The sequence below is a fragment of the Lindgomyces ingoldianus genome, assembly GCF_010093535.1.
Source record: "Lindgomyces ingoldianus strain ATCC 200398 unplaced genomic scaffold BDR25scaffold_29, whole genome shotgun sequence".
NCBI classification, from domain to species: Eukaryota; Fungi; Ascomycota; class Dothideomycetes; order Pleosporales; family Lindgomycetaceae; genus Lindgomyces; species Lindgomyces ingoldianus.
This window is the reverse complement of record NW_022985190.1, coordinates 339,858-364,501: the sequence shown is the minus strand read 5'-3', so window position 1 is coordinate 364,501 and position 24,644 is coordinate 339,858. Positions and strand designations below refer to the sequence as shown.

General features: G+C 50.8%; 8 protein-coding genes across 8 annotated transcripts; 2 read left to right on the top strand and 6 right to left on the bottom strand.

Moving 5' to 3' along the window:
- Positions 1-60: 60 nt before the first annotated feature.
- Positions 61-2,199, bottom strand: BDR25DRAFT_374729 (HET-domain-containing protein; the record flags this gene model as incomplete). The annotated part of the gene is made up of 1 exon (XM_033697342.1): positions 61-2,199. The coding sequence occupies one exon, from the start codon at positions 2,197-2,199 to the stop codon at positions 61-63; it is 2,139 nt and encodes a 712-aa protein (XP_033544294.1).
- Positions 2,200-3,197: 998 nt separating this feature from the next.
- BDR25DRAFT_305519 (uncharacterized protein) lies at positions 3,198-4,630 on the bottom strand. Its single transcript, XM_033690425.1, has one exon. The coding sequence runs from the start codon at positions 4,386-4,388 to the stop codon at positions 3,426-3,428; it is 963 nt and encodes a 320-aa protein (XP_033544293.1). The 5' UTR covers positions 4,389-4,630; the 3' UTR covers positions 3,198-3,425.
- Positions 4,631-4,658: 28 nt separating this feature from the next.
- Positions 4,659-6,207, bottom strand: BDR25DRAFT_266875 (N-acyl-phosphatidylethanolamine-hydrolyzing phospholipase D). Its single transcript, XM_033687018.1, has 2 exons — positions 5,333-6,207; positions 4,659-5,254 (listed from the first exon to the last, which is right to left on the bottom strand). Exons 1-2 carry the CDS (start codon positions 6,120-6,122, stop codon positions 4,872-4,874), a joined length of 1,173 nt encoding a protein of 390 aa, XP_033544292.1. The 5' UTR covers positions 6,123-6,207; the 3' UTR covers positions 4,659-4,871.
- A 300-nt stretch (positions 6,208-6,507) lies between these two features.
- Positions 6,508-7,694, bottom strand: BDR25DRAFT_291853 (ribonuclease T2; the record flags this gene model as incomplete). The annotated part of the gene is made up of 3 exons (XM_033688618.1): positions 6,508-6,712; positions 6,776-7,509; positions 7,628-7,694. The coding sequence occupies 3 exons, from the start codon at positions 7,692-7,694 to the stop codon at positions 6,572-6,574; spliced, it is 942 nt and encodes a 313-aa protein (XP_033544291.1). The 3' UTR covers positions 6,508-6,571.
- A 459-nt stretch (positions 7,695-8,153) lies between these two features.
- Positions 8,154-10,557, bottom strand: BDR25DRAFT_305518 (TPR-like protein). The gene is made up of 2 exons (XM_033690424.1): positions 10,281-10,557; positions 8,154-10,171 (listed from the first exon to the last, which is right to left on the bottom strand). Exons 1-2 carry the CDS (start codon positions 10,449-10,451, stop codon positions 8,414-8,416), a joined length of 1,929 nt encoding a protein of 642 aa, XP_033544290.1. The 5' UTR covers positions 10,452-10,557; the 3' UTR covers positions 8,154-8,413.
- Positions 10,558-10,826: 269 nt separating this feature from the next.
- BDR25DRAFT_266865 (RNA-binding domain-containing protein) lies at positions 10,827-12,286 on the bottom strand. Its single transcript, XM_033687017.1, has 3 exons — positions 12,215-12,286; positions 11,633-12,157; positions 10,827-11,579 (listed from the first exon to the last, which is right to left on the bottom strand). Coding segments are annotated over exons 1-3 (1,020 nt in total). The 5' UTR covers positions 12,217-12,286; the 3' UTR covers positions 10,827-11,086.
- A 6,090-nt stretch (positions 12,287-18,376) lies between these two features.
- Positions 18,377-20,470, top strand: BDR25DRAFT_305515 (uncharacterized protein). Its single transcript, XM_033690423.1, has 2 exons — positions 18,377-19,948; positions 20,003-20,470. The coding sequence occupies exons 1-2, from the start codon at positions 18,662-18,664 to the stop codon at positions 20,180-20,182; spliced, it is 1,467 nt and encodes a 488-aa protein (XP_033544288.1). The 5' UTR covers positions 18,377-18,661; the 3' UTR covers positions 20,183-20,470.
- Positions 20,471-20,796: 326 nt separating this feature from the next.
- Positions 20,797-24,631, top strand: BDR25DRAFT_335889 (AMP deaminase; the record flags this gene model as incomplete). The annotated part of the gene is made up of 6 exons (XM_033693058.1): positions 20,797-20,831; positions 20,899-21,491; positions 21,525-22,457; positions 22,506-23,626; positions 23,697-24,378; positions 24,602-24,631. The coding sequence occupies exons 1-6, from the start codon at positions 20,822-20,824 to the stop codon at positions 24,629-24,631; spliced, it is 3,369 nt and encodes a 1,122-aa protein (XP_033544287.1). The 5' UTR covers positions 20,797-20,821.
- Between the last annotated feature and the right edge of the window lie 13 nt (positions 24,632-24,644).

Below are 24,644 nucleotides of genomic sequence, written 5' to 3'. Positions count from 1 at the left end.
TCCGTATTAGTTGAGGGCTCTAACGCTGATGTTAAAATAAAAGGTTCTGATGCCTTACTACTAGTGCGATCTACAGACAAACTTTTGCCAATAATCCGAAAAGATCAGCCGACGACCTAAAGAAGATTGAACTATAACTAAATAGGTGTTGCTAGTCCGCCGTAAATCTTGTGGACTAGATCTTGAGGCAAGGACCAGACTCGCAAGCATTAGAAGTATTAGTATAAGTATGCTCACGAGTCTTAGTAGACTTGGCCTAGTCTGCCCAAGAATGATATTGACCTCACTTCTTCGCTGCTTGTAAAGAAGCGCCATCACTTTATGGCCGCTTCCCGTATTCTGTAAGGCAGCTGTAACTACCTCCCTTGTAATCTTAACCTCGCGTCCTCGCTGCTTTAGAAGAAGCGCCATTACTTCTCTTCCACTAATTTTATTCCCCGCTGCAGCTTTGACTACCTCTTCTGTAATCATAACTTCGTCTCCTCGCTTCTCCAGAAGAAGCGCCATTACTTCTCTTCCACTAATTATATTCTCTGCTGCAGCTTTAATCACCTCCTCCGTGACCTTGATTTCACCTCCTCGTTGCTTAATGAGAAGCGCCATCATGTCTTCCCCACTCTCCATATTTCCTGCTGCGGCTTTAACTACCTCCTCTGTAACCCTGACTTCTCCTCCTCGCTGCTCCAGAAGCTTCATCATAGATGTTGTGCTAAAAAATCTTGCCAGCCCCGTAACAAGTCCATCAGTGATCTTAACTTCGCTTCCTCGCTGCTTAAGAAGAAGCGTCATTACTCCTCTTTCACTAGAAATATCCTCTGTAACCTCGACTTCGCCTTCTTGCTGCTTAAGAGGAAGGGGCGTCGTCACTTCACTTGGGCACCTTATATTCTCGGCCGCGGCTTTGACCACCTCTTCTCCTCGTTGCTCAAGAAGAAACGCCATCACTTTATCTCCGCTTACTGTATTCTTTGAGACGGCTTTAACCACCGCTTTTGTGATCTTAACTTCCCCTCCTTTATGCTTAAGAAGAAGCTCTATCACTTCTTTCCCACTCCTTATATTCACTATTGCGGCTTTGACCACGTCCTCTGTAACCCTAACCTCGCCTCCTCGGTCCTTAAGAAAAGCGGCTACGTCCTCATGATGTGATCCCGCAAGATGGAAGAGAGATATTGTGTTTAAAGAAGTGAAATTGCGTAAGAGTTCTGAGATTTTATGACAAGTAAAGTTGGAGTGGCCGAATAAGAATGAAATGGCGTCGTGAACAACCTGCTTAGCGGTCTTCGTATAATCTGCACGCAGAATATCGGTGTCATGCGCGTCTGATGATATGCCGAGCAGCGCATATATCATATCCCGTTCGTCGCTTGCTTTGCTTCCCTTGAACTTTAGCAAGAGTGTGTAAAGATCTCGCTTCTGGCTCCACCAAGAACCTTTCCTTGACAGGCCCGGCATTATGTCCAAGACGGCTTGACAATGAGATTCTGGTGCCATGCCTATTAGCGATGGGGCAAGTGCAAAGAAGCTTGCCGGAATAGATTTAGTACCACAACAAACCTCAGCCCTTTTTGAGTTGGCGACTTCTTGCAAAATCCATACCCTCTTGAACCAAGGCCGCCCCAAAAGCAACTCCATACCTCTACGCTGTTGCGCCATTAGACCCGAGTGCTGTCTACTTAATCCGAGCTGTATTGATGACCATTGGGTCGCCCAGTGCTCGTCCGAGGGGTTCCAGTCCTTATATGGATATATAGCAACCTCCTTCTGCAGTTCATTTAGAGAGTCCATAAGGATATTTGTCTCGCGTGTCGGTAGGCCCAACCAGAAGATAACCCCATCAGCTTGAGAATATATTTTTCCCATTTGTTGAACCTGGTGTCCTCGTTCACTCGTATTAGCTTGATCAATGCAGATTGCATCTACCCAAAGTATCCGGTCCGTATGTTGCGAACGGAGATTATAAAGTGCCCGATACAAATTTTTAGTTATGCCGAGACTTCTCCCGTTAATCCTTATATGCTCATATATTGCCTTGTCACCCCATGTATACGACAAAGCCTCGTAGGGAATCGTGCTATCGCCGTGGAGCCAGGCTTGAAAGAGCTCGCACTCAATGGTAGGCTCTGCGCTTTTAAAAAGGCGGAGTAACCGAAACGCAGGCCCCTTAAGGCCGATCGGTTCGTATTTGAAAGAATCCATTCGTGTCATAGCAAAGCAGACAGGGGGCAAATTCACGTATTCTGGCAAGGTGCAGGTGGATAACTCGCCGGAGGAATTATCAAGAGCAACGCAAAAAAGTGCAGCTATCTCGACGGGAGGAGAGGGCTATAATATATATGTGGAGTGTAAGAATGTTGTTGCAAACCCCGCGCTGAAGAGCTGAAGGGAGAAAGTAGCTGTCAGGCAACTGTGGGCAGCGCAGGGCGGGAATAAACACATGGCCGCCGTAGACACTTTTAGAAACCCATTGCTATGCACCACAGCTATTTTGGCGGCTGGTCTACGGTAGGTATAGGGTTAATTTCAGCGCAATAGCATCCAGCGACATCTGAGCACGGTAATGCAAGCTATGGCATGCTAAGTGACTCTTGAGCATCCCGCCACGCTGGTACGCTTTTCGCGATCTTCTCTTCGAACTGGCGAAACTCTCGGACTACATCCTTTTTATCTTAAAGCAGCCTTTCAAGCTCAGAGATACAATCTTCCCTGATCGTGCTTTCTCTTAGGCCCACCGACTTCTAGGGAGATCCTCGAAATCGAGAATAGACAGGGGGGTATCGCTGAAGGGTCAATTGACAGCGTTGACGAAACAATCGACAGCATAACTAACATCGCGACCGGCCTCGTCAGAGACTGGTCTCTTAAAGGAAAAATAGCTATAGAATCGTGGCGCATTAACCATAGCTTCGTACACTTGCGAGGGAGAGACTCCGAAGGTCCAAAGCGTGAACCTGTCCCGCAACACCGTGCATCCGGCAACGCAGGGACGAACGTTACTTGAGATGTGCTTGTGGAAATCTTTAAGCTTTGCCAGCCTTCAAAACAGACCTCCCTACATTGGGGTAGCTAATAAGAGCAACAACACCACGGAAATTCACGACTAGTGTTAGCATACTTTCCACATGTTCGAAGAAGGTTACTCCAATTTTTGTGTTTGTAGTCTCCAGTTCGACTTTGGGAAGTTACTATGGAATAAATTTCATGAGAAATAGAGGCAAAAGCGAACTCATAACTTCGATTTAGACTAAATGAATGTATTCTCGAGACCATTCCACATAAAATCGCGAACAAGAACGAAGTCCCTACCATCGCCGTCAAATTCTGGGCCAAATCCTTATTACAGCACGAAAAGGAAACCCCGGAACGTAAAACCCCCGCAGAGAACCTCAAAATCTTAGATCTAAAAGCCCAAGTTCCATCCCAGTCTAACAAACGACGCCCATAGTGCCCTCCTCCTTCTCCCTTATCGATGCCATGTCCTCGAGCCCCTCCACCCTCTCAAATTTCACCCTCTCTCCCTTCTTCCGATCTCCCAACACAGCGCCCACAAACGGAATCGAGTTCCCATTCAAAGCTTCATAATAAATCATGATCCCTGCCGCCGTACGGTTATCCGCAATAAGCAGCTTCCACGACTTGCCCTTGGCATTCTGGACCACGATCCAATACTTAAGTCCCGCATTGGCGTCCTCTTTACCTGACGGCTCTGGCACAACCCCTGTATCAAGCGCACGAGACAAGAAAATCGATGGAACATCCGTATTAACGGGGTCGTAGTACGGCGACCGCGCACGTCGGTGATGATACACTGGCGGAAGCGGATATCCAAATTCATCGACATCTACGTCCACCTCTCTTTCTCCTCGCCTGCCGATAAACGTATCCTCAACTCCATGCACAAACAACCACGACCATTTTTTGACATCACGGTCGGTGAACGGGAAGGTGGCAAGGTAAACGCTAGAGCGGGCTGGGAATGGGAGATCGGCGATGCCGTCGAAGTTCGAGACTTTTCCAAGGAGGGCTGTGGATGAAGAAATCATGGTTGAGCGAGCGGGACTGCGGGAGCGGTAGCGGATGGGAGAGCGGGAGTAGATTCGGATGGGGGGGTCACGGCGGCGGCGTGTGCGACCCGAGCGGGGAATATATTCGTCTTCGGCGGCAGAGTCGTTGGTGTCGTTGCGTTTGATGGTGGGGCGTGCGCCACAGGTGCAGTCGGAGTCCTTCTTCTCGGTGGCAGTGGTAGTGGTATCGTTGGGAGTGGGTTTAGTGTTGATGGTGAGATCGATTTTGGGCTCAGAGGCTCCGGCTTGGGGAGCTTGAGTTGGGGTGGCGTCGGAGTGGTTCATAATGATGGTCCACTGGTCGATTGGGGAGTTGGGGGTCATATACGAAGACTTGGAAAGTGAAGAAATACTCCAGAAAACGCAGAAGGCTTTGAAAAGTACTGGGTGGTTGATTGGAGATTGACAGACTGATGGAGAAAAGTGGACGAAAATGGACTTGCTATATACCGAGTCTTCTTCTGAGAACCTCCGAGTATCTCACCGCCGTCGGCCCCCAGTACTGCCTGGGAAGCTGAAGTTGGTTCAGGTGAGATAGCTTCGCAGTGACGAATTATACTTCAGCGATAGATGCGGGGTTAGAGATGCCTGAGCAGCTGAACGCGGTGTGGAATTAGCTTGCAGATGTGGCGCAGTGTTGCCTGACGTTGCCTTGGACTTGCAGGGATACCCTGCTTAGCGAGGTGTCTGTGAATGAGGCGGTGCTAAGGTAGCGAGCTCCGGGGTTAACAGCAATGAATTGAGGTTGCACTTCTTGAAAACAAAATCTCAAACCTGTGTATGCCAATGAAACAATCCCCTTCCTTTTCAAACCACGACCGTCTCCCCGACATCACACAACCCAACCTCCGACCCCCACACCAATCCCTCCTTCTCCGCCGCACTCTTCCACCTCTCCGGCGGCTCGGTAACCGGCTCAAAATGCTCACTTAAGCTCCCCCTAAATGTCCCATAGTGCATCCCAATACTCTTCTTACTCCGCACGTTCTTATGTATAGAAATTGAGTCCTCCGGGCTTGAGTGCACTCCGGACATGAAAGCACGAGGTTGGTAGCAGCCGATGGGCAGGAGAGCGAGATCGAAAGGCCCATGGAGAGTCCCGATTTCGCTAAAGGCGGGACAGGGAGGGTGGGGCGCGGAGTGGTGGGAGGGGAGGTCGTCGGAGGGGACGTGGCAGTAGCCTGTATCGCCTGGGAGGTGTTAACAACATTCACCACACCATTATCCATGCCAGAAAAATGTATGGACACAGGGGTTGGGGGGCTTACCTGCGAAAAAAAGAGACTTCCCAGCCCTAGAAGATGGCGTGAGAGTCTCCTTCACAACCCAACTACACCAGAGCGTCCTCTGGAAATTCCACGGCGCTCTCCCCGACCGATGTTGCGCAGGAGTACACACAAGTTCCACACTTTCTAGGCCTTCTTTTTCAACCTTAACTCCATCCCACCAATCCAATTCCACAACCTGCTCATCTTTTATCCCTATTTCCAAACCCAACAGCACAGCTTTAACCCCCAACCCACAAAAAAAACTCAAATCCCCCTTCTGCTTCGCATTCAACTTCTTCAATGTATCCGAATCAAGATGATCATAATGGTCATGACTGATACACACAGCATCAACATTGGGTAGCTCATCAACCGTACACGGCGGAGGCGTAAATCGTATTGGGCCGATCATACCATACGGCCCGACTCTCTCGCTCCATACAGGGTCCAGTAATATCCTCATCCCCCTTTCCTTCCCTTCAGCTTTTGTGGCCTCGACGAGGAAGCTCGCATGGCCGATCCATGTCGCTTTCAACCCATTCTCTGCAGATTCTTCCCCGAAATTCAGTGTCCGGATCGCGGGAAGGCCGACCCTGTCCTGGGGCACGGGAGCGTAGTTTTTCGGACTGAACCACCGTGTTTTAATGACCTGGGATACATTTGTGTGGTTGTAGGAGGGCCAGGGGTTGACAAAGGATGTTGGTGGTGTGCCGACGTGGTGGGGTGGGGGGGTAGGGTAGTTTAGAGGGCAACGGGTGGGGAGAGGCGTTATGGTGGATAAGGGAGGCATTGTTGCTTCCGGAATGTGCGTGAGGGTATTGTGGAGGTGGGGGGGAACGCCATTGCGATGGGGAATAATGGTAGATGTAGTAGAAGCAGAAGACGATGGGCAACGGAGATAGAGTTTAAGAGAAGCAGAGGGACTGCAAGTTCGGGATGACGGACAAATTGTCAACCCGGCTTGCCGTTGGTCGTCTTGGTCCACGCTGGCAAACGCGATTGGTGGAGGGCGACATTTGGCGTCGAGATCGGAATCCAATGGTTCCTCCACGCACGGCTTCACTGGATCTCCACCACCAGTGGACAGGCATGATGGTCTCAAGTCCCCAATGTCTGGGCCATCTTATCTAATTCTGTTAATAGTGCTAAAATTCAAAGACCAAGGACATTTTTTTATTCCATTTCGTTTTCAATTCATTCATCACACATTACCATTCCCTCTTCCCCAAACTTCTTCTCTCAATATGGTACCCTAGGGGTCCGCTCGGACCCCTTCGTCCTCTCATAATAACGAATCGCCCCCTCGACCTTCGCACAATTTGTCTGACTCCCCGTCGCATTAACCGGCACCGTCTTCCCATCTTGCGGCCGACCATATGCCTATACAACAGTCGTTAGCACATCTTCGCTTCAAACCCCTTTCCCAGATGGTGTCCAACATACATAATCATAGTACCAAACCTCACTCAGTACCGTAAACCCGCTATCTACCCCACCCCTCCCCTCCTCTGTATTATTCCATCTCTGTCCCGTACACCCCACATACGGCACTGCTCCATGCCTCCTCCCCAGCACCCCCGCAATCTCCTTATAACTATACGTCGTCGTATTACTTGGCACAATCCCCTCCTTCCTCAACCACTTATACGTTGGGACTTTCTTATACCACTGCACCGCAGTTTCAAAGAAATCCACCACCTCGGAATGCTGAACGTATTTCGGACCATAGCATGCGGTGTTGAAAGTTGAGAAGCAGGTGGCATGTTTACTAAACTCATGACCCCAGAACCCAGAGTTTTCTTGGTTTTGCGCGATCCAGTACGTGTTCATATAATCCAGCAAATCATACCTCCCAAACCCCTTCACGAACGTCCCGATATCCGGCCCTGTATACGGGGGCACCTTCGTTCCATTCCTCGTACCGTCAGTAGTATTCGGCGAGGGAATGGGATCGTATTGTCGGGATAGGTCGCAGTACTGCGTAAAACTCCCGTTGCAAAAATCAGGCCACAGACCGTGCAGTGTCCAGGAGTTTTGGGGGAGAAGCTGACCCGAGGACTCGCGGTTGGTGTAGGTAGACCAGAATTGTGTGGACAGAAGGAGGCCACCAAAGGTTTCAGTGCAGCAGGAGTCGACGATGGAGGGGTTTTGCGGGGGACAGGAGAGGAGAGAGGGTTCTGGGCCAGGGAGTTAGGGGGATGGGGTGGGGCTCGGTTGGATAGGGTCGGGTTGAATGGGGTTGGATTGCATGGGAGGGAGAAAAGGGGGAAAGCAGGAGGAAGGTGGGAGACGTACGAAGTAGACAGGTATGATTTACAGGACTCTGCCCTGGATATAATTGTGCCACAGCTCCTCCCACCATCCCTAGCCCCACTGCTGCAGTCTTTAAATCTTTCAGCCACATTGTATCACTTTGCCACAAAAACCAAAAAGCCCACACAGACGCTCAACCAAAGAGAGTCAGTGCTAATTGAATTTACCTACAGGACATCTTCCTACTTTAAATGTCCCTCATCATACTGTCCGGTATAGCTCCTTCCCGCATACGGCAGGTCCGCAACTCAAGACCCGGGTTGGCGGCGAACAGCGAACTGTTCCTGCAGGATAACTAGGATGGCGATCTTTACCCCGTGCTGCGTTCATTGGATCAGAACCCCGATAAGATACGATCCTAATTCCATGTTACTCTCCTGCCAAATGTCTGACCTTGCACCGTGCCTAAATGATGCGATTCGGAGCCCCCGAGAGACACGATTGTGGCAATTCAAGTTTACGAACCCTAGAGAGATGACATGCTGTTTATTCGTGATACGTTTGACCTGGCAGAAGTGCATCCAAGCCCCTTCATTGATATGCATACATGTATGCATGCAATGACAAACCTAAACACCACCGCGAATTTTCCATACACAATCCATGCTAACTTCCGCACTCCGCGTGCCCCAGCAGCAACTATCGCCAACATTTTCCTCGCCCCTGCCATTCAGAATCTCTCGCTCCCTCTCCCTGACCTTTTCCAACAGCCAGTCGTTATACCCTTCATTATTTATATTCGCATTTCTCTGTACTTCTACCTCCATCTCAAAACTCAAACTCTCCTCGAAATTTCTCCACATCTAGACCCGGGCCCACCATATCTGCAAGATCCCTCCTTCCCATCTGCCCAAATACTCTCCTTAGTGTATCGTACAAATTCGTGCTCTGGTTTTGCTGGATCATGTTATCGAGCTGGCTATCTGACACGCCATCGCCCACCACTTCTCGCGCGCGCTCTTTGCCTTCCCGCTCAACGACTTTGTGCATCGCCAGAGCGCCGAGAAGGTGTTGCGCAGCTTCCGTAAAACATCCAATATTAATGCACGACACGCCAAGGTTGTAACGTGCGCGGACGAAGTTGGGTCGGAGGGACAGAGCACGGGAGTACGCGTCGATGGCTTCTTCACTCCTTCCTGAATTCGCAAGGGTGGCGCCGAGGCGGTTCCAGAGTAGATGGACTTGCGATGATGAGTTTGTGGTTCCTGATTCGGTCGAGGCGAGGGCGGCTCCAAAGCAGTCGACGGCCTTGTCGTATTCTTCCACGCCGTAGAAGAGTACACCTAGACCCACTTGCACATCCGGATCCATCTGTTCACCCGAAGGCGACAACTGTGCAGCCTCGATGAAGAGATTCGTGACCTTCTCGTGGAGGAGGTGTCGGTCCGTGAAGCCCATGTCAGCGTCCGAGGATAAAGGTTCTTTGATCAATGTCGGATACTTCGTAGCTAGCCATCGCTCTAATGTGCGGTATGCTGTGCTCTCATATCCTTCGTTTGTGTATGATACCGCGAGACCCATTAAGGCATCGATATTCGAAGGATCATACTTTAATGCCTGCTCAAGGGCGCGGATCGCAGGTGTCTCTTTCTCGTTTTGAGCTTGCGCTTCTCCCAGCTTCACCCAAGCTGCAACGTGCTGTGGATCTTTCTGAACAGCAGCCTCAAACGCAAGCGCCGCAAGCGAGAGGTTCCCGCCTTCTTCCATTATTTTGATGCCTTCCTCGAATGGATTGACCATGTCTTGTAAGGGATTATTCTGCTCGAAAAGATAGTCGCTAAACGGGGGATCGCGAGCGGAATGCGTGTTCAGCCCATCGAAGCCCTCCCACTGATCCATGTCGCCCATGTGCATGCCGTCGACGAAGTTCTCCTCGTTGGCAAGTTGTCTAGCGTGCTCAGTCTCAGCTTGGATGCCCCTCCAAATGGACTCGAAATCGCCGAAATCAGGAGCGTCTAGATCTACTGACCTGTCCATTTCATTCAGCTCCGCCTCTATATGCGCATTCGCTTCCCTATCTAGAGCATCGAGATCCTGCTGTTGATCTGACTTTTCGAGTTGTGCGAACTGTGCCTCCCAGTCTTGATCGTCGAGCTCAACCATGCGGCCTTTGCCCTTGCCAGAGTCTTGCATGGGCTGCTGGAAGTTTTGTGGAGCATATGGCTGCTGCATCATGCCCATGCCGCCCATGCCGATTCCATTCATTCCCATGCCAAAGCCCATCGGCCGCTGGTACCCCATCATCGACGGCGGAGAACTGACTGTCGGGCTCGCTGTCCGGGCGGTCGGGTTCATCTGCTGGTATTTTGCAAACTCGGCGGGATTGAAGCCTGCGGGTCTCTCCTGCAGCCCCGGGCCCATGGCTGCTGGTGCCTCCATTCCTGGGTCAAACTCTGCTGCCCAGCCTGGGGATCCGCTGTGCTGTGCCCGCTCCAGTTCTCTCCGCATGTGCTCCATCGCGAAGGGCGATGCTGGACCATGTGCCTGGGGGAGCTGGGCAGGCTGCTGCATGAATTCGTTCATCATCTAGAAGCCTCATCGTCAGCCTGGCCATTGCTGAATAAGGTCTTCATCCCTCAGCCTTCGAAGCTGTCCAAAAGCGCAACAACGTCCCTCTGCGCCTAAGATAACTTACCCCGTCCGACCCTCCACCCATCTGCTGACTCCTCATACCCTCCTGCACACCCCCAGGCCCCCTCCCAACCAGACGGTCCCTCTGCAATGACTTATCGTCCTGGACATGTTTTGTGAACTGTGAGAGTGGGTTGCCCGCGGTCGAGCACTCCGCGCCTCCGAGAAACGACATCGTCGAAATCCAAAATCGAGAAAAGAAACAGTCGATGAAGCTCAACCTATGTCTGGGAGGAGCTCCAGGGTTGCTATAGAGTATACAAGAAAGCCGTAGAGGGCTGTGGCTATGTATTGATCAGCAAATGCTTGAAAGACGTGGGGCTCGGTTTCGCTGCCGCACGCCGAGGTCCAAATCCACAAGTGGGAACCGGCGACCGTGCACGAAAACAGAGCAGTGAATGAGCGCAAAGAGCCTCGTCTTCGGATAATAACAACACATCAAGCCATGTCTTGGGCCTTTTCGGTAGACGCCATTCACAGCGATGCACATTTCCCACATCTCCACAGTCCTCAACAGTGAGGCGTACATAGAAAGGATAGAGCAAGTGGTGGAAGGTCAATTGTAAATTCATTCCAACTCACGTTCACCTTTTCATCTATACGCCAAAGAGAGGGGTTAGTCAAACGCCATGACGCTCCTCTAATATTATACACATCGCCCAATTTATCAAAACAGCAGGGAAACGGTAATCGAGAAGATCGCAGTATGCGACAGGAAGAGGAAGTCCTTCGCTTCATGACAGAAATTGACCATCCACACTATTATGCTTGCCAATCCACATGTCTATCCTTTTCACATTCTCACTCCACTTAGAACTGCTCAGGCCTGTTGCTTGACCTGTCGTCTCTGTCGCCTCTGCCACCTCTGTCAGTCCTCTCTTGCCTCGGCTCCCTTTGCTGTTGTGTTCCCGACTTGCTGAAATCAACGCGAAGCTGTCTCCCGTAGATGACCTTCGTCTTTAACACCTCCCTTGCCCTCGTAGCGCTGGCGACGTCAATGAAGTCGGCGTGAGCGAAGCCCCGTGGCTGGCCGGTCCTCCTGTCAATTGCAACACGGACGTCCATGACATTGCGAATATCGCGGAACAGGTCGTTGAGATCCTTGTCTGACATTTCAAACGACATGTTTCCAATGAAGAGAGTCTTGGCGGGAGGGTTCGCCGGGAATTCACCAAACGTCTTCTTGGCAGATTTGGGTCGGTGGAATTGCACGACGAGGTTTCGGCCTTCGAAGACCTGCATGTCGAGATTTTCGACAGCGGCCTGAGCATCGGAAATGTTCTCATACTCAACGTAGGCGAAGCTGGATGATGCGGTTAGCGGAAAGACATCATCACTTGCGAGGGAAAGTCATACCCTCGACTCATTCCCCTGTTGTCGTAAACAACCTTGACACTATCAATGGCACCGAAACGGGAGAAAACGCGCTTCAGTTGGTCCTCGGTGACCTCGTAGTACAAGTTGCCAACGTAGATGGTCTTATTAGGGGTCGCATTGTGACCCTTGAATCCTCTGCCCTCGGTACCTTGAGAGGCGGCTGCCTCTAGAGCATCGACACCAACTGTGGCGGATTCATTTGTTGACTCTGCTTGGGGAGCTTCCGGAGCGGGTGCCACAGATTCCTCGACGGGCGCTTCGGCGGCGGTTTGCGCAAAACTCTCGGAAGATGCTTCTGATGCAGCCTCTGCCTTTGCTTCCTCGCTCTCTGTTTTTGCGACCTCGTCGCTTGCGAATCTCCGTTGGAAGACCGATACGTTCCATTGCTGTTGTCTTGATCGGAAAGCAACAGGCGCACGTGTATTGATTGAACGTGGCTTCACGAAGATAGCCTTCGAGGGACTCGCCGATAGAGCACGAGCTGCTGTGCGGCGGAGGAGAAACCTGGGGTAGGAAATGTGAGCGTCGCATAACAGGTCAATTGATTCATTGCGGGCTTACATGGCGAGAGATAGAGGGAGGGTTGACAGGGAAATAGAGGAATACTCGATGTAGAAGAAACGCAGGTCAGAGATTATTCACGGTTGAGGAAATCTTCTGCCCGCAAAGCACGCTTGTCGACTTCGGTTAGCCTAGTCACGGGACTTGCATGGATCATGTCGCCCCTGAAGAGAACATCACTTGCCCAACATTCTCAGAGTAACAAGATTTATGTTTTTGATAGTGCTAGTATGGTAATTTCCCCGTTGCCCTATATTAAACCTATAGCTATACTCACAAACACCAACATTGTTGTTGTCGCTCTACGGTGTATGTACATTTGGACCTCCGCGCACCTCATGACGACAAAAGTGTTGCCAATTGATCTTCCTTGAGTGGCCTCCGTGCCTAAACCTTCTACTATGAAGTCCTCGTTGGCTTTTAAAGAATGCTTGACAAGAAGATTACTCTTAGATGCGGATAGTGTTACCATAACTCAAGATGTTTTGGGTTCCATATTCCCGATAAGTAGTGCGAACCGCCTCTCGTTGCCCTTGAAATGTGGATGGTGACCTCGAAATTGATCCCCTATAGGAACCACTATCTTGACGAATGGCTTACGTTCTTCTTGGCCACTGAAGTCCAAGCCACATTAGCGTCTTAGATCAAGAGCTTCCTCGAAACTCAACTCAAAAGCAGGGACTTGAATCTGCCCTTAGAATAGAGTCCTGGGAACTCCGGAGGACTGCCGTGCCAAACTTTGATGTCCATCTCTTGCTACATAGCCACGCAATCGGAGGATGCAGGCGTTTCAGACACCCCGCCATTGTGGCCGCAAGGGCCTCCAAAATCGAGGACATGGCGAAAAAATTGGCTTAATGTAGTGACAAGATGTAGAACCCAGCCTGTAAGTGCAGACAATTTAGCGCCGAGTACAAAGTAAGCCTGGCACGGCTGCAAAGGAAGGGTATGAGTGCATGCGTCAAATATCTCTTTTGTTCCATCGGACCCAAACAAAGCGGTAGTACAATAGGGCTGGCCGATCCAATCCCCCACACACATCCCAGCAAGGAATCAGCCTAAACGGAACTTGCCCAGCTTCTCAGCCCCACGAAGAAAGTCCGGAGTCTTCTAAGTCCTCGCTACGGCTTTCTCCTTTCGTGCTACCTGGGGCTAGAACGGGAAGCCGACTACGGCCCGAAAAGCAGGGCGTGAAAACAAGTCTGGTTGTCCAAATTCAGCATATTACATCTGAGCTAAGACACTGTAAGGGTCCATGCCACAGACGACGTCTTGATAAACTTTGGGGAAGAAGGCCGGAGGGGTAAGCAGGGCTGACTCTGTGACAGATCCCCCCACGCCGCGCAGTTATTTTCGTGGCCTCGGCGGAATACGAGGGTGCACAGCCTAACTAGAGATGAATCTCGCAAAGCCGACAAACCCTTAGTCTGTAGTCTTAACAGATGTCCGAAGGAAAAGTGATGTTAAATGGAGAAGCTATGGTGCACCGAATGGCTGGATGTGATTCACGATTTCTAGGCGGGGAAGCATCCGATTCGTCCGTTTCGCTTGAACAGATTCGCGAAGACTTGAGTGGGGTTTCCCCGGGACGACACGCGTGGGGGATGACAGCAACACAGGAACGGGGCTTGCATTTGATGATGCTGGCGGCGTCGACGTTGAATTTCTCTGATTAAATATCTGAAGTCGTGGGGTCGAAGTGTTTTTGTCTCCCACGCCTGCTCCAAATTGGTTCATGTGCAGTATCAGTTCATTTCTCAATGGATGGGCGTCTTCAGAAGTAATTGGAAGGTAATCCTGAAACATGCGTGCATGCTCTTCGTAAATACCCGTTGGTAAGGTGCTTCGATTGGAGATTCCACAGAGACCATCAGCTACAAATTAGGTGAACGGCCTATCGACTGAGTAACGTTAGGGTCCCCGGTTAGCGAACGATAAAGTCGCTAATGAAAAAGAAACACAGTAGGGACTTACTGCTAGAGTCCCCAAAACGATCGGGGAGTTCTCCACTTGCTCGGGGGAACGGAGAGACTCGGAACAGTTCCAGTGTTGGGTTGCTTTCTCGGCCGGCGGACCAAGCTTGTCCCACTCAGCAAGGCTGCAGTACCTCCAGTCTAAGGTCGCGTGGGGGCTTTCCAATCCAAGAATGGGGACTCCTGAGCCCTAATAGTCATTAGCAGTGGAGTCTTCATGGAGCCGATCGATGACTGGAGCAGCGGGGCAACGACGCGGGGGGTTGGAGACAAGTCACAAGTCTGGACACTATTTAAAGGGTCTCAACTCTCCGCACTCTAGTTCCGTTAGACGAGCTCTTACTACCTGCAAACTTAACAATCGGAATACTTTGGGCTTCTCTGAAATCCCTATTTTTCAGCTAGCATAGCCTCGCCGCATGTAAAAGAGATCACCAGCTGGGGTGATCCCAGCGGAATCTCAACACAACGTTGTAAGCCGCCAGTGTTGACCCTTCGAATTGCAAGCGACTAACCCATCTGAAGGTTCTTCTAGATCGTCAAACCGAAGCGTCGAGGTGCAGTATGGTTGCGGTTCTTCTCAAAACGAGACAAGCTAGGAGGATGAAGAATCAGGGAACTGGGTCGACGACGTCTGGTAATCGTCAGAATGAAAGATTCGATGTAAGTAATCCTCAATCTTCGATCGCCAAATAACCCAACGTTGACGGATTTGTTGTGATAGGAATCAGTTAGAGGTGGTACGGCTAAGGCTGAAGAATCAGAGCTAGTCGGAGGGCCTGTTCAACCACCTCGAGGGGAGGTGCAGTCGTACACTTTGCTGCAATGGCTCGAGCAGTCTAGTGACGAGGACCATTTTCATGACCTCCGATTTCATGCGAACATGTAGTGGTGGCTAGGGAAGATTTCCGAGTATTTGACTGTAAGCTCTTGTCTTCACGTAGTCTAAGTCTAGATGAATCGAAAAAGGTGCTTTGAAGACGACGGAGTTTTTGGCTTCGGCAACCGTGTGGAGATCTCAAGGCAAGGTGACCAAGAAGCGCTCCTCTCTGAGAAGAGTAGACCTGAATAAACTGCGTAAGTCAACTTTGATCGGAGAAAATCAAAGACTGGTAATTGGAGTGTTGCTGCCCATGCTATAGGATAAACTTTAACGTGTTCCCATGACTGACTCCCCAGCCGAAGTACAAGTGTTACATCAGAAAAGTCCTTCCGACAGACTTGACAGATTTAGGCACCATTGTGGCACTCAAGTGATTGCTGTGAAATCTTTACGAAACGTTGAAGAAATCTTCCGTCTAAAGACAAACGACAGAATCTGATATTGGTATCTTTAGCAGTTAGTACCATATAGCCAGAGTCGCCTCAACACTGCTCGGGTGGCATGATTTCCCATGATCAAGGTCCGACGCACACATGGGAGCTAAGTAAACACCACAAAGACTATGACAAATGGGCGGTACTTACCGGTGAGATAGTATACAGGTTGACCGGTCTCAACGCCCCGGTCGCGCGATACATGGTAGAAGGTATACGAGCGGGTTTGCCAAGGGAGAGACAAGGTAGTTAGGCAGGAGGCGATCAGGGCATTTCGATATCTGATTATGAAACGTCCAATGAAAAGACTGCCTGCCGCTGAAATTAGATTGAGATCCATATTACCCCAGATGCATCCCTACTGGCTGACTGACCCGGTGAACTGATATTTGCAGGGATGAAGGAGGTGTCTCTGCTTGATACTCTCCTCAAGCGTCCTGTGCCTTGTCGGGAACAGGTTTTTGGCGTAGTGCTCGCAACTTTGCGTAAGTAATGGCCTTACACATTATCTTGAAGACCCGGTTACGTCTGGGGTATTGGTCTCGATTATCCCCGGAATTGCTGACCACCAAGGTGGTTGAACCCGGAGAGTGCATATCCAAAGTTCGTCCCAAGCCCTTTACAAACACTATACGAATCCCGATTCGAAATATGAGGAGTGGCATGGGAGGGCCAATCGTCATATGTGGGAATGTCATTGGAGTGACCAAAGGATGTTATGGGATCTGACACTCTATATGCAAAGGATGAACGAGGTCATACGTCTGCACCAGCTGCGCTGCAATAAAACCGACGGGATCCGATCCAATGTGTTGCGCATGAGTTGCCCGCCATAGCACCTACCTACCTTCAGGACCATTTCTTGGTCAATGCCCATATGCAGAGATAAGCTGAGGGTGGCATTCACAGACTCGGTGTTCTCGAAACCCTCATCGGTGTGATTAAGATCTTACGCTGTAATATGCCTCCCGTATAACGAGTGGTTTGTGCAATTCTTCCATGACCCTTCTAGAAGTATAATCTTGAAAGCTTAGAGTCGCTGTCCAATCGAGAACTGCAGGCCTCGTGGGTGTGTTTCACAAATCTTTAGCGTCTAGAAAGTTGAGCTTGTTGTCCTTTCCGCATAAAACACCCTTGCGTGCTCGTCGCTATGGTGATGTCTTGGTAACGCTCGCCAGCACCACTCGAAAAGTGAGAAAAGAAACTCTGGTTTCCTTGGAAGTATGGAAATCGGGGACGACGGGTCTAGTCTGCCACCCTAACTGACTAACTGATCGGGTGATTGGACCCCGGTGGCCCCCAACCGATCCATCCCTCGGACTTCGACCAGCACTGAGACTGTGATCAGAAGAAGGGTCTTTTGCGAGCGAGTAAAACCACTGCTCCTCCAATTGAAGACGGCAATACTCTTCGGAAGATAAAATCATCCGAAAAGAATTAGGGGGGTGGTTTGAAACAGGGATACCCTTCTGAGGATCTCAACCACATTATTCACCTTAAAGACTGATTACGGCAAGGCGGCTGCTGTTAGTAAGCTGGTAGAAGCGTCTGACCCGTGCGGAAAAGATAACCCAACCTATATCGATCGGAGCAAGCCCCTGTTGTCTCAGCCCCAGACCGCAAAACATAGTATTTTTAAATGCCGTCTCATTCGCCCAGTCTACACATGCGGTCCGCTCTTGCATATGCTCCGGCAGGGAGATATTCTCTATCCGTTTGGAAGATCGTGGCTGGACAAATGCCGGGCTGTACAGTTGCACATAACCTTGTTCTAGCATCGGAGTGTAGCGATCTTGGCCAAACATGGGAACAGCCCAGTTGAACGTCCGAGAGTTTGATCGGAAACAGCTGCATCGCACCATTGCCCAATGCCGGGATACCAACAGCTCGTAAACCTCATAGCCAGTTGAGGAATACCAAGTAAATGGATCCACGACGCTCGCTGAGACAATCATTTAAGTCGCGCCCCCCTAGAGCATGGGAGTTGTTGAAGACACCAACCATCCATCGCTTCAAATAGTGGACAGGCAGGCAGTCTTTTTTGAAAGTAAGTCAATCTCTCCTTCATCTTGATTTCTATCTCTTGACTTTATCTTCTTCAATTAGACCCCTTGCCCTTAGCGTCGCGAACCATCACCTAGGTCATTCCGCCATGCCGCACGCCGTCGAAGCACCCCGAAGTAGCGATTTAGGAGTTAGCCGCGATATCCATAACTCAAGAAACCTTTCTGTGAGTAGATTTATTTCCAAGACGTCTTGTTACTCCAGCTCTTGCAACATTGACTAAGTCCGAATTCTTCAGATCGGGACTACATTTCAAGATACTCACGACTCCGATCAGGGATCCACAACCGAACCTAGTGCAGCACATTCGCCAGCACTGAAGCGTTGGCTCGACGAAAAGGCTGAGGAGGAGTTCTACCACGGGCAAAAGTTTAGAGATGAGCAGTTGGAACACAACGAGGGAGAGAAGGAGAGAGCATCAGGCGGTGGGCACAACTCAAAAGACGGTAACTGAGAAGGGTCTCGAACGGAAAGAATTTTCTCTCCAGACAGCAATGGTTTAATATAGATATCCATTTCTTTCATTGCTTCATAGACCTCATATAGAAATAGACGACAAATGGCCGGCTGGCAGAAAGGACGTAAAAGAGGGACAAAAGCTCTGCTATACTAAAATTCCATCGTGACGTAACACAGGTCGATGGGAAAATTGAGAAAGAATGGTGTTTAAACGGAGGAATGATGATTGAAGCTGGATCAGGCGTTGGGCAGCAGCCTCAGACGCGGAAAGGTTAGTGCATCACGTGACTCGCGCGCGGCTCCGATAAAAAAGTTTGGAGCCTCGGCAGACTCCCGCAGGCTGCGCCGACGCTTTGCGGCAATCATATCCTGGCATCTCTCCGCTCTGCCAAAACTCCATCATCTCTGCGACACAATCCCTTATGTTTTCTTTGCTTGGGAGTGGATTCACTCGCACATATCCCGGTACTTAAGCTTCAATGGCTCGTGTACAGCTCGGTGTTATCTCATAGTGCTTGACAACTCTCGTTTCCTTTTTCGGGGTCCAACCGTCTGGTGAAACGACGACATCGTTCTCAAGAGACAAATCGCAAACTTCAGTTCCAGCGGCCCATCCACCCTACGATGCGAAGACATGGACTCCAGTGACCATTTCACGGAGAATTCCCTACGAAATGAATACTTTCATCGAGAGAGGAAAGCCCCTTCCTCGTTAGCCTCCAGAATTGCCTCCTCTGCCTCTGGTCTAGCTAGGAATGCTGTAGGTAGTTCCAGCGCCCACGACCTCCCGACGACGCTCTCTTCTGGGTCGGGTGTTAGAAGCAAGCTGCCAAATGGCCCATCTTCGAGTTCCCACTCCCACTGGCTCGAAAATCTGCCTGTCCGTTCAGGACGATTCGGTACCTTGCAGCCAAGCTCTTCCCATTCCAGTTTCCGCTCAAGTCCCACTCAAGAAACTCGAAACCACGATTTTGAAGAGTTTCTGAGCCCGTCACAAGCAACGTTTGACTCTGGTGGAGAAGTACTGCCACACGACCCCTGGACGCACCAACTCAGCCAAGATGCTTCAAACAACTGGACTTTCTCAGGTTTACCAGCTAGCCAGCATTCTCTCCAACCAATCCAGAGCTGTGACGATGGCACTGAAGTTCGACTTCTTCTATCTGATCCAAGGTACAGCCTGGAAACAGACACAAGAGACATTGAAATGATAGACGACGACATGGAAGAAACCTCCCGTGGCCTGTTCGAAGTGGAGTTCTCTGCAGAGGAACAACGCAGCGTGATGCATATCAAGTCCGTGCTTCCACCAGCGCCTGAACATCGACCAATATCAACAGACAATCCATTGTCACTAAATCCACACTGGACACAAGTGGATCACTACCAGGAGCCCTCAGCGTCCGACTGGGTCGATGTACTGAACGGTTACATAGACAATGTTTGGGGTCCTAACAGCCATGCTGCGGTCCAGCTGAAGAAGCTAAGACATGAAGATCTTGAGGATGGTATCGCCAAATGGAGCAATCGTCAGTTGGATGGCCAGGCACTTTCTCGATTGAAAATGGTCTTGGGTCACATGGTAGAGAAGACACAAATAAGAAGCACCATTCAAGAAGCTCAGTCTTCGTCACAAACTTCATTCGATACGGCTGTCCGGCAAGAAGTGGGCGCTACGTGGTCGACTACTCCGTCCTTCGCCTTGCCCCAAACTTCTTTTCAGCCGCTATCGAAAGACCATGTCACCAAACTTGCAGCTCAAAGCGCCGTCTACCAAGAGGTCATGCGGACAAATGAGCAGCAACAAACTCACAGACCCCAACACCAGCCCTTGAGGAGAGACAGTCCAATGGCAGAGCAAGGTATGGACGAAGAGTTGTCGAGGCCAGAGTTTCATTGCCCATGGATTCGTTGCCACCAGGTGAGTCCCCCTGGGTGCTTCTATGACTCCCTCATGCCAATGCCCTTATGATAGCGCTTCACAAACGCCATAGAGCTTCATCAGCACACGACCGCACACGCACAGTACTCCTGTCCTCATGAGGATTGCACTTCTCAGTTCCAGAGCCACCAAGAATGGGCGGACCACATCACAGGTCCACATCATGACCTGCTCGAGTTCAGCATCCGGGCCCCAATCGCTGCCGAGGGATAAACTCTGTCTCCTGCAGCCTCATGGGTCAAGCGATGCGGATCCGCGTCCCTCCCCCACATGTGGGGTAGAGGACAGAATTTAGAGGGTAATTGGCCTCCTCGCCTTTACTTCTATTTTTGGATTTATTGGAGTCGTTCGCTATTATGCATATGGAATGGAATTCATTGGCTCATGAGGCGTTTTGAAGAGGATCATCAGGCAGTTCAGGCACCAGCTGGCCTATTCATGGCCTAAAACGGCTTCTAGATAGGGACATCTCCATAGTCTTCGCCGGGAACACTATTGCATCCATGCAAGAGATGCCAATTTGTAACTTGCTCATTGACAATGCAAAGTCTCCCTTTATCCGTACCGAAACGGAGTGTGAACCGAGGGCAAATCGCATCGCGGAGGAGGGGCTAGATTCGGTGGACAGCAACATGCACTTCCTTTTCTCTTCAACCTCCTTCGCAAGCGAACTATTGCAATGATTGACTTTCTACGAGACCATGGGTGGTATCTTGCATGGGCAATCACCATGGGTGGCACGGGACGATGTGATACAGCCACATCGTCACATGCGGCAGCGCCACGACCGCGTTCCCAACATCCTTGCTGTAGAGCTGGCTGTAGCAGCTGCTACCATCGCACCACGACGCCATGATGAAAGGTGAATTCAAGCACCCGCCCGTGCCCAATTCTTCTCAGTACGTACTGACTGGTGCGTTTGCGTCCAGGTTCGCATTCCACGGCGCCAGACGCCTCTCCGGACCTGGTGGCCGCCCACGTCGACGACCAGCAAATGCCCTCGTCAGAGGACGAAGATGACCTGAGCCCCGAGTCCTCTGACCCTGAAGCAGCTGGTGAAATGGCACAAGCAAACAATGGTGCAACTGCAGCCGTGAGAACAAGCGCCGGTGCGAGTCTGGAAGGGGACGACAATGGGCCGTCCAACGAAGCACAGGGTGGTGGACTGCTCCCGCGCGACAAGCAGCGACGGACTGCGTTCTACGACTACGCATCCGAGAAGCAGATGAGCCACTCTGAAGCAAAGCAATTCTACCAGCGCCACCAATTGGAGAGTCAGTACGGCGGATCCCAGGCGGGCGATGGGTATAGTCCAGTCATCCGCGCAAAGACGTTCCCTGCCAACTTTGGCGGCGGCGACGGTGTCGACTTCCTCAGCAGGGCTGACAGCATTCGTTCGCGGAGGAGCAACGCCAGCCTCGCGAACCAGACCTACAGGCTAACGCTCCCCGTCGGATTGTCACAGGCAGACCAGTCACAAGAGCCGCGCGGGCACATGACTGGGTTTGCGGCAAACGACCAGGTACAAGACCACGCTGATGTATTGCTGCTGCAGGCCGACCAGCAAGCGAGAGAACCCTCAATGCACCCTGGTCTCCCCCACGAACAGAAGCCTCCACTACTGGCAGGTGAGGGCATCCACGGTGCGGGTGCAGGAGTTGGAGTGGGTTCCGGAGCAGGAGGTTTCGCCATGTCTGACTCTAGCGTCACTGCCGAACTTAGTGCCATCTATACGAACGTTCAGAAGGTGCTCGACCTTCGTCACAAATATATTCGCTTGTCTTTGCAGGGAACTTTTGATAATCCCAAAGATGAACCTGGTTGGAGAATCTACCCACCCCACCCAGAACCAGTGTGGGATGATTTCAAGGGGCGTCAAAATGCGTCGAGCAGTATGCAGAATAGTGCCGTGCTTGAGCCTTCAGAGCCGTTGAAGCCACCGAGGAAGATGGGCCATGACATTGGAGAAGACTTTACCATGGACGACCTGCTTCCACTTCCGGGAGCCTCAGAGATGTCTTTCCGATTGGACGACAGCGGCGTATTTCAAGTCTATGAGACGACGAAGTCAGCCGAGCTAGACACCCCGATTGTGGCTATCCCCACATTGCGCGAATTCTACATGGATCTAGATGCCATTCTCGACGTATCGTCAGACGGACCTAGCAAGAGCTTTGCATTCCGACGGCTGCAGTATCTTGAAGGCAAATTCAATCTGTACTATCTTTTGAATGAATATCAAGAAATAGCAGACAGCAAGAAGGTGCCGCATAGAGACTTTTACAATGTCCGAAAAGTCGATACTCATGTCCACCACTCGGCTTGTATGAACCAGAAACATCTACTCCGGTTTATTAAATCGAAGATGAAGAGGTCGCCCGATGAGGTCGTGCTGTACAGAGATGGCAAACACCTTACCCTGAAGGAGGTGTTTGAATCTATCAACCTGACTGCTTACGATCTGAGCATTGACACACTCGATATGCATGCAAGTATGACACGCTCTTTTTCTGGTATCTTCTGCTGACGAGGTTAGGCTCATACCGACTCTTTCCATCGCTTTGACAAATTCAACCTAAAGTACAACCCAATCGGAGAATCCCGACTTCGAACAATATTCCTTAAAACGGACAACTTCATTCGCGGTCGCTACCTCGCGGAGATCACAAAGGAAGTCATATCTGACCTCGAGTCTAGCAAGTACCAATTCGTCGAATGGCGAATCTCCATCTACGGTCGGGAGTTGGAGGAGTGGGATAAGCTGGCCGCTTGGGTGGTCGATAACAAACTATTCTCGCCCAATGTACGATGGCTCGTTCAGATTCCACGATTATTTGACGTGTACAAGGCCACCGGCTTGATGGAAAATTTCGACCAAGTTCTTGTAAACGTCTTCAGGCCTCTATTTGAAGTCACTAGGGATCCGGAAAGTCACCCAAAGCTGCACATATTCTTGCAGAGAGTTATTGGGTTTGATAGTGTCGATGATGAGAGCAAGGTTGAAAGGCGGCTTTACAAGAAATTCCCGGTCCCGAGGGAATGGAATACGGCTCAAAATCCACCTTACAGCTATTGGATGTACTATCTCTTCGCAAACATTGCATCTTTAAACGTCTGGCGGAAGCAAAGAGGCTTCAATACGTTCTTGCTTCGACCGCATTGCGGTGAAGCTGGTGACACAGATCACTTGGCAGCAGCAGTGCTCTGCGCTCATAGCATCAGTCACGGTCTTCTTCTTCGGAAGGTTCCGTTACTACAGTACATCTTCTATCTTGAGCAGATTGGTGTGGCAATGTCTCCGCTTAGCAACAATGCCCTTTTTCTCGCATATGAACGCAACCCCTTCCTAAGCTACTTCCGGCGCGGTCTCAATGTATCTTTGTCTACCGATGATCCTCTTCAGTTCGCCTTTACCAAGGAGCCCTTAATCGAAGAATACTCTGTCGCGGCACAGATCTACAAGCTTAGTGCGGTGGATATGTGCGAGCTAGCTAAGCACTCGGTCGAGCAGAGCGGTTTCGAACACGTTATCAAACAGCGCTGGCTTGGTTCCAATTATCCCCTCCCAGGTGTAGCCGGCAACGATATGGCCAAATCGAACGTCCCCAGCATCCGCGAAGCATTCAGACACGAGACCCTGACTCAAGAGTTTGCAATGTAAGCCCAGACTCCATTCCCTCCCTCCCACTCTCAATTACTCCTTCCTAACCAAATTTCCTAACACCAGGATCGACCGCTACACACGCGCCTCCCAAACCAGCAGTAACACGCTCACAACCTCTAACCTCTCGGGCCCTCACCCCATCCCATCCCAAACGCCCAGATCCTCACATGCCACATACCCAGGCTCCCCAGTCGCCTCTCTCCACACCAACCCCTCAACTGTCCACCTCCCCGAACAAGCACAACAGTTTTCTACTCTCCCACCAGGCGCTATCCCCGGCCCGCACTCCCAACCCTATACAATTCAGCAAGCGCGTCTCAACCCCTCGGCGTCAGCGCAAGACCTCACACAGCAACCACAGCCACCCAACTCCCCCACCCGCAACCGCGATAGTTATGGACAGAAAGATGTCGAATTCTCTCGCCCCCATCGCACCTCCAGCATGATCCTCAACAACCCTGGTTCTTCCGCACCCCCGCCGCCACAACCGCTCGGCGCCGGACTCTCACAGACGTCGTCTCAGCAGCAATACCAGCAGCAATCCAACTTCTCACCGTTACAAAACGGCAAGTCCGCAGACGAACCGCAAACGTCTTTGACGCGTACGTCGTCGGCGGCGGGACTTACGCTCGAGGGTATTGAGCCAAGGATTTTTCCTGGCGTTGTGAGTAGGAGGAGAAGTAGTTTGAGGAGTAGTGCTGTTGAGGATGGGGAGATGGGGACAGGGCAGGAGGGAGGGAGGGAGGTAGCTGTGGGGAAGGAGAGGGAGAAGGATCGGAGCGGACATTCTGGATTCATGAGAGATGGCGGGAGGAATGAGGTTGTTGTTGAAGGGGGGAGTGAGAGTGATGACGAGGAGTCAGTAAAGTGAAGTAACGTGGTTCAGAGATATTTGGGAGTCCTGGAATTTAAGATGGTGAGGCGTACATAGACTAGATTGATATAAGACGGCAAACACGTGAACACAGGGTGATTGGGGAATGCAACTTAAGTTTTAGATAACATGGATGG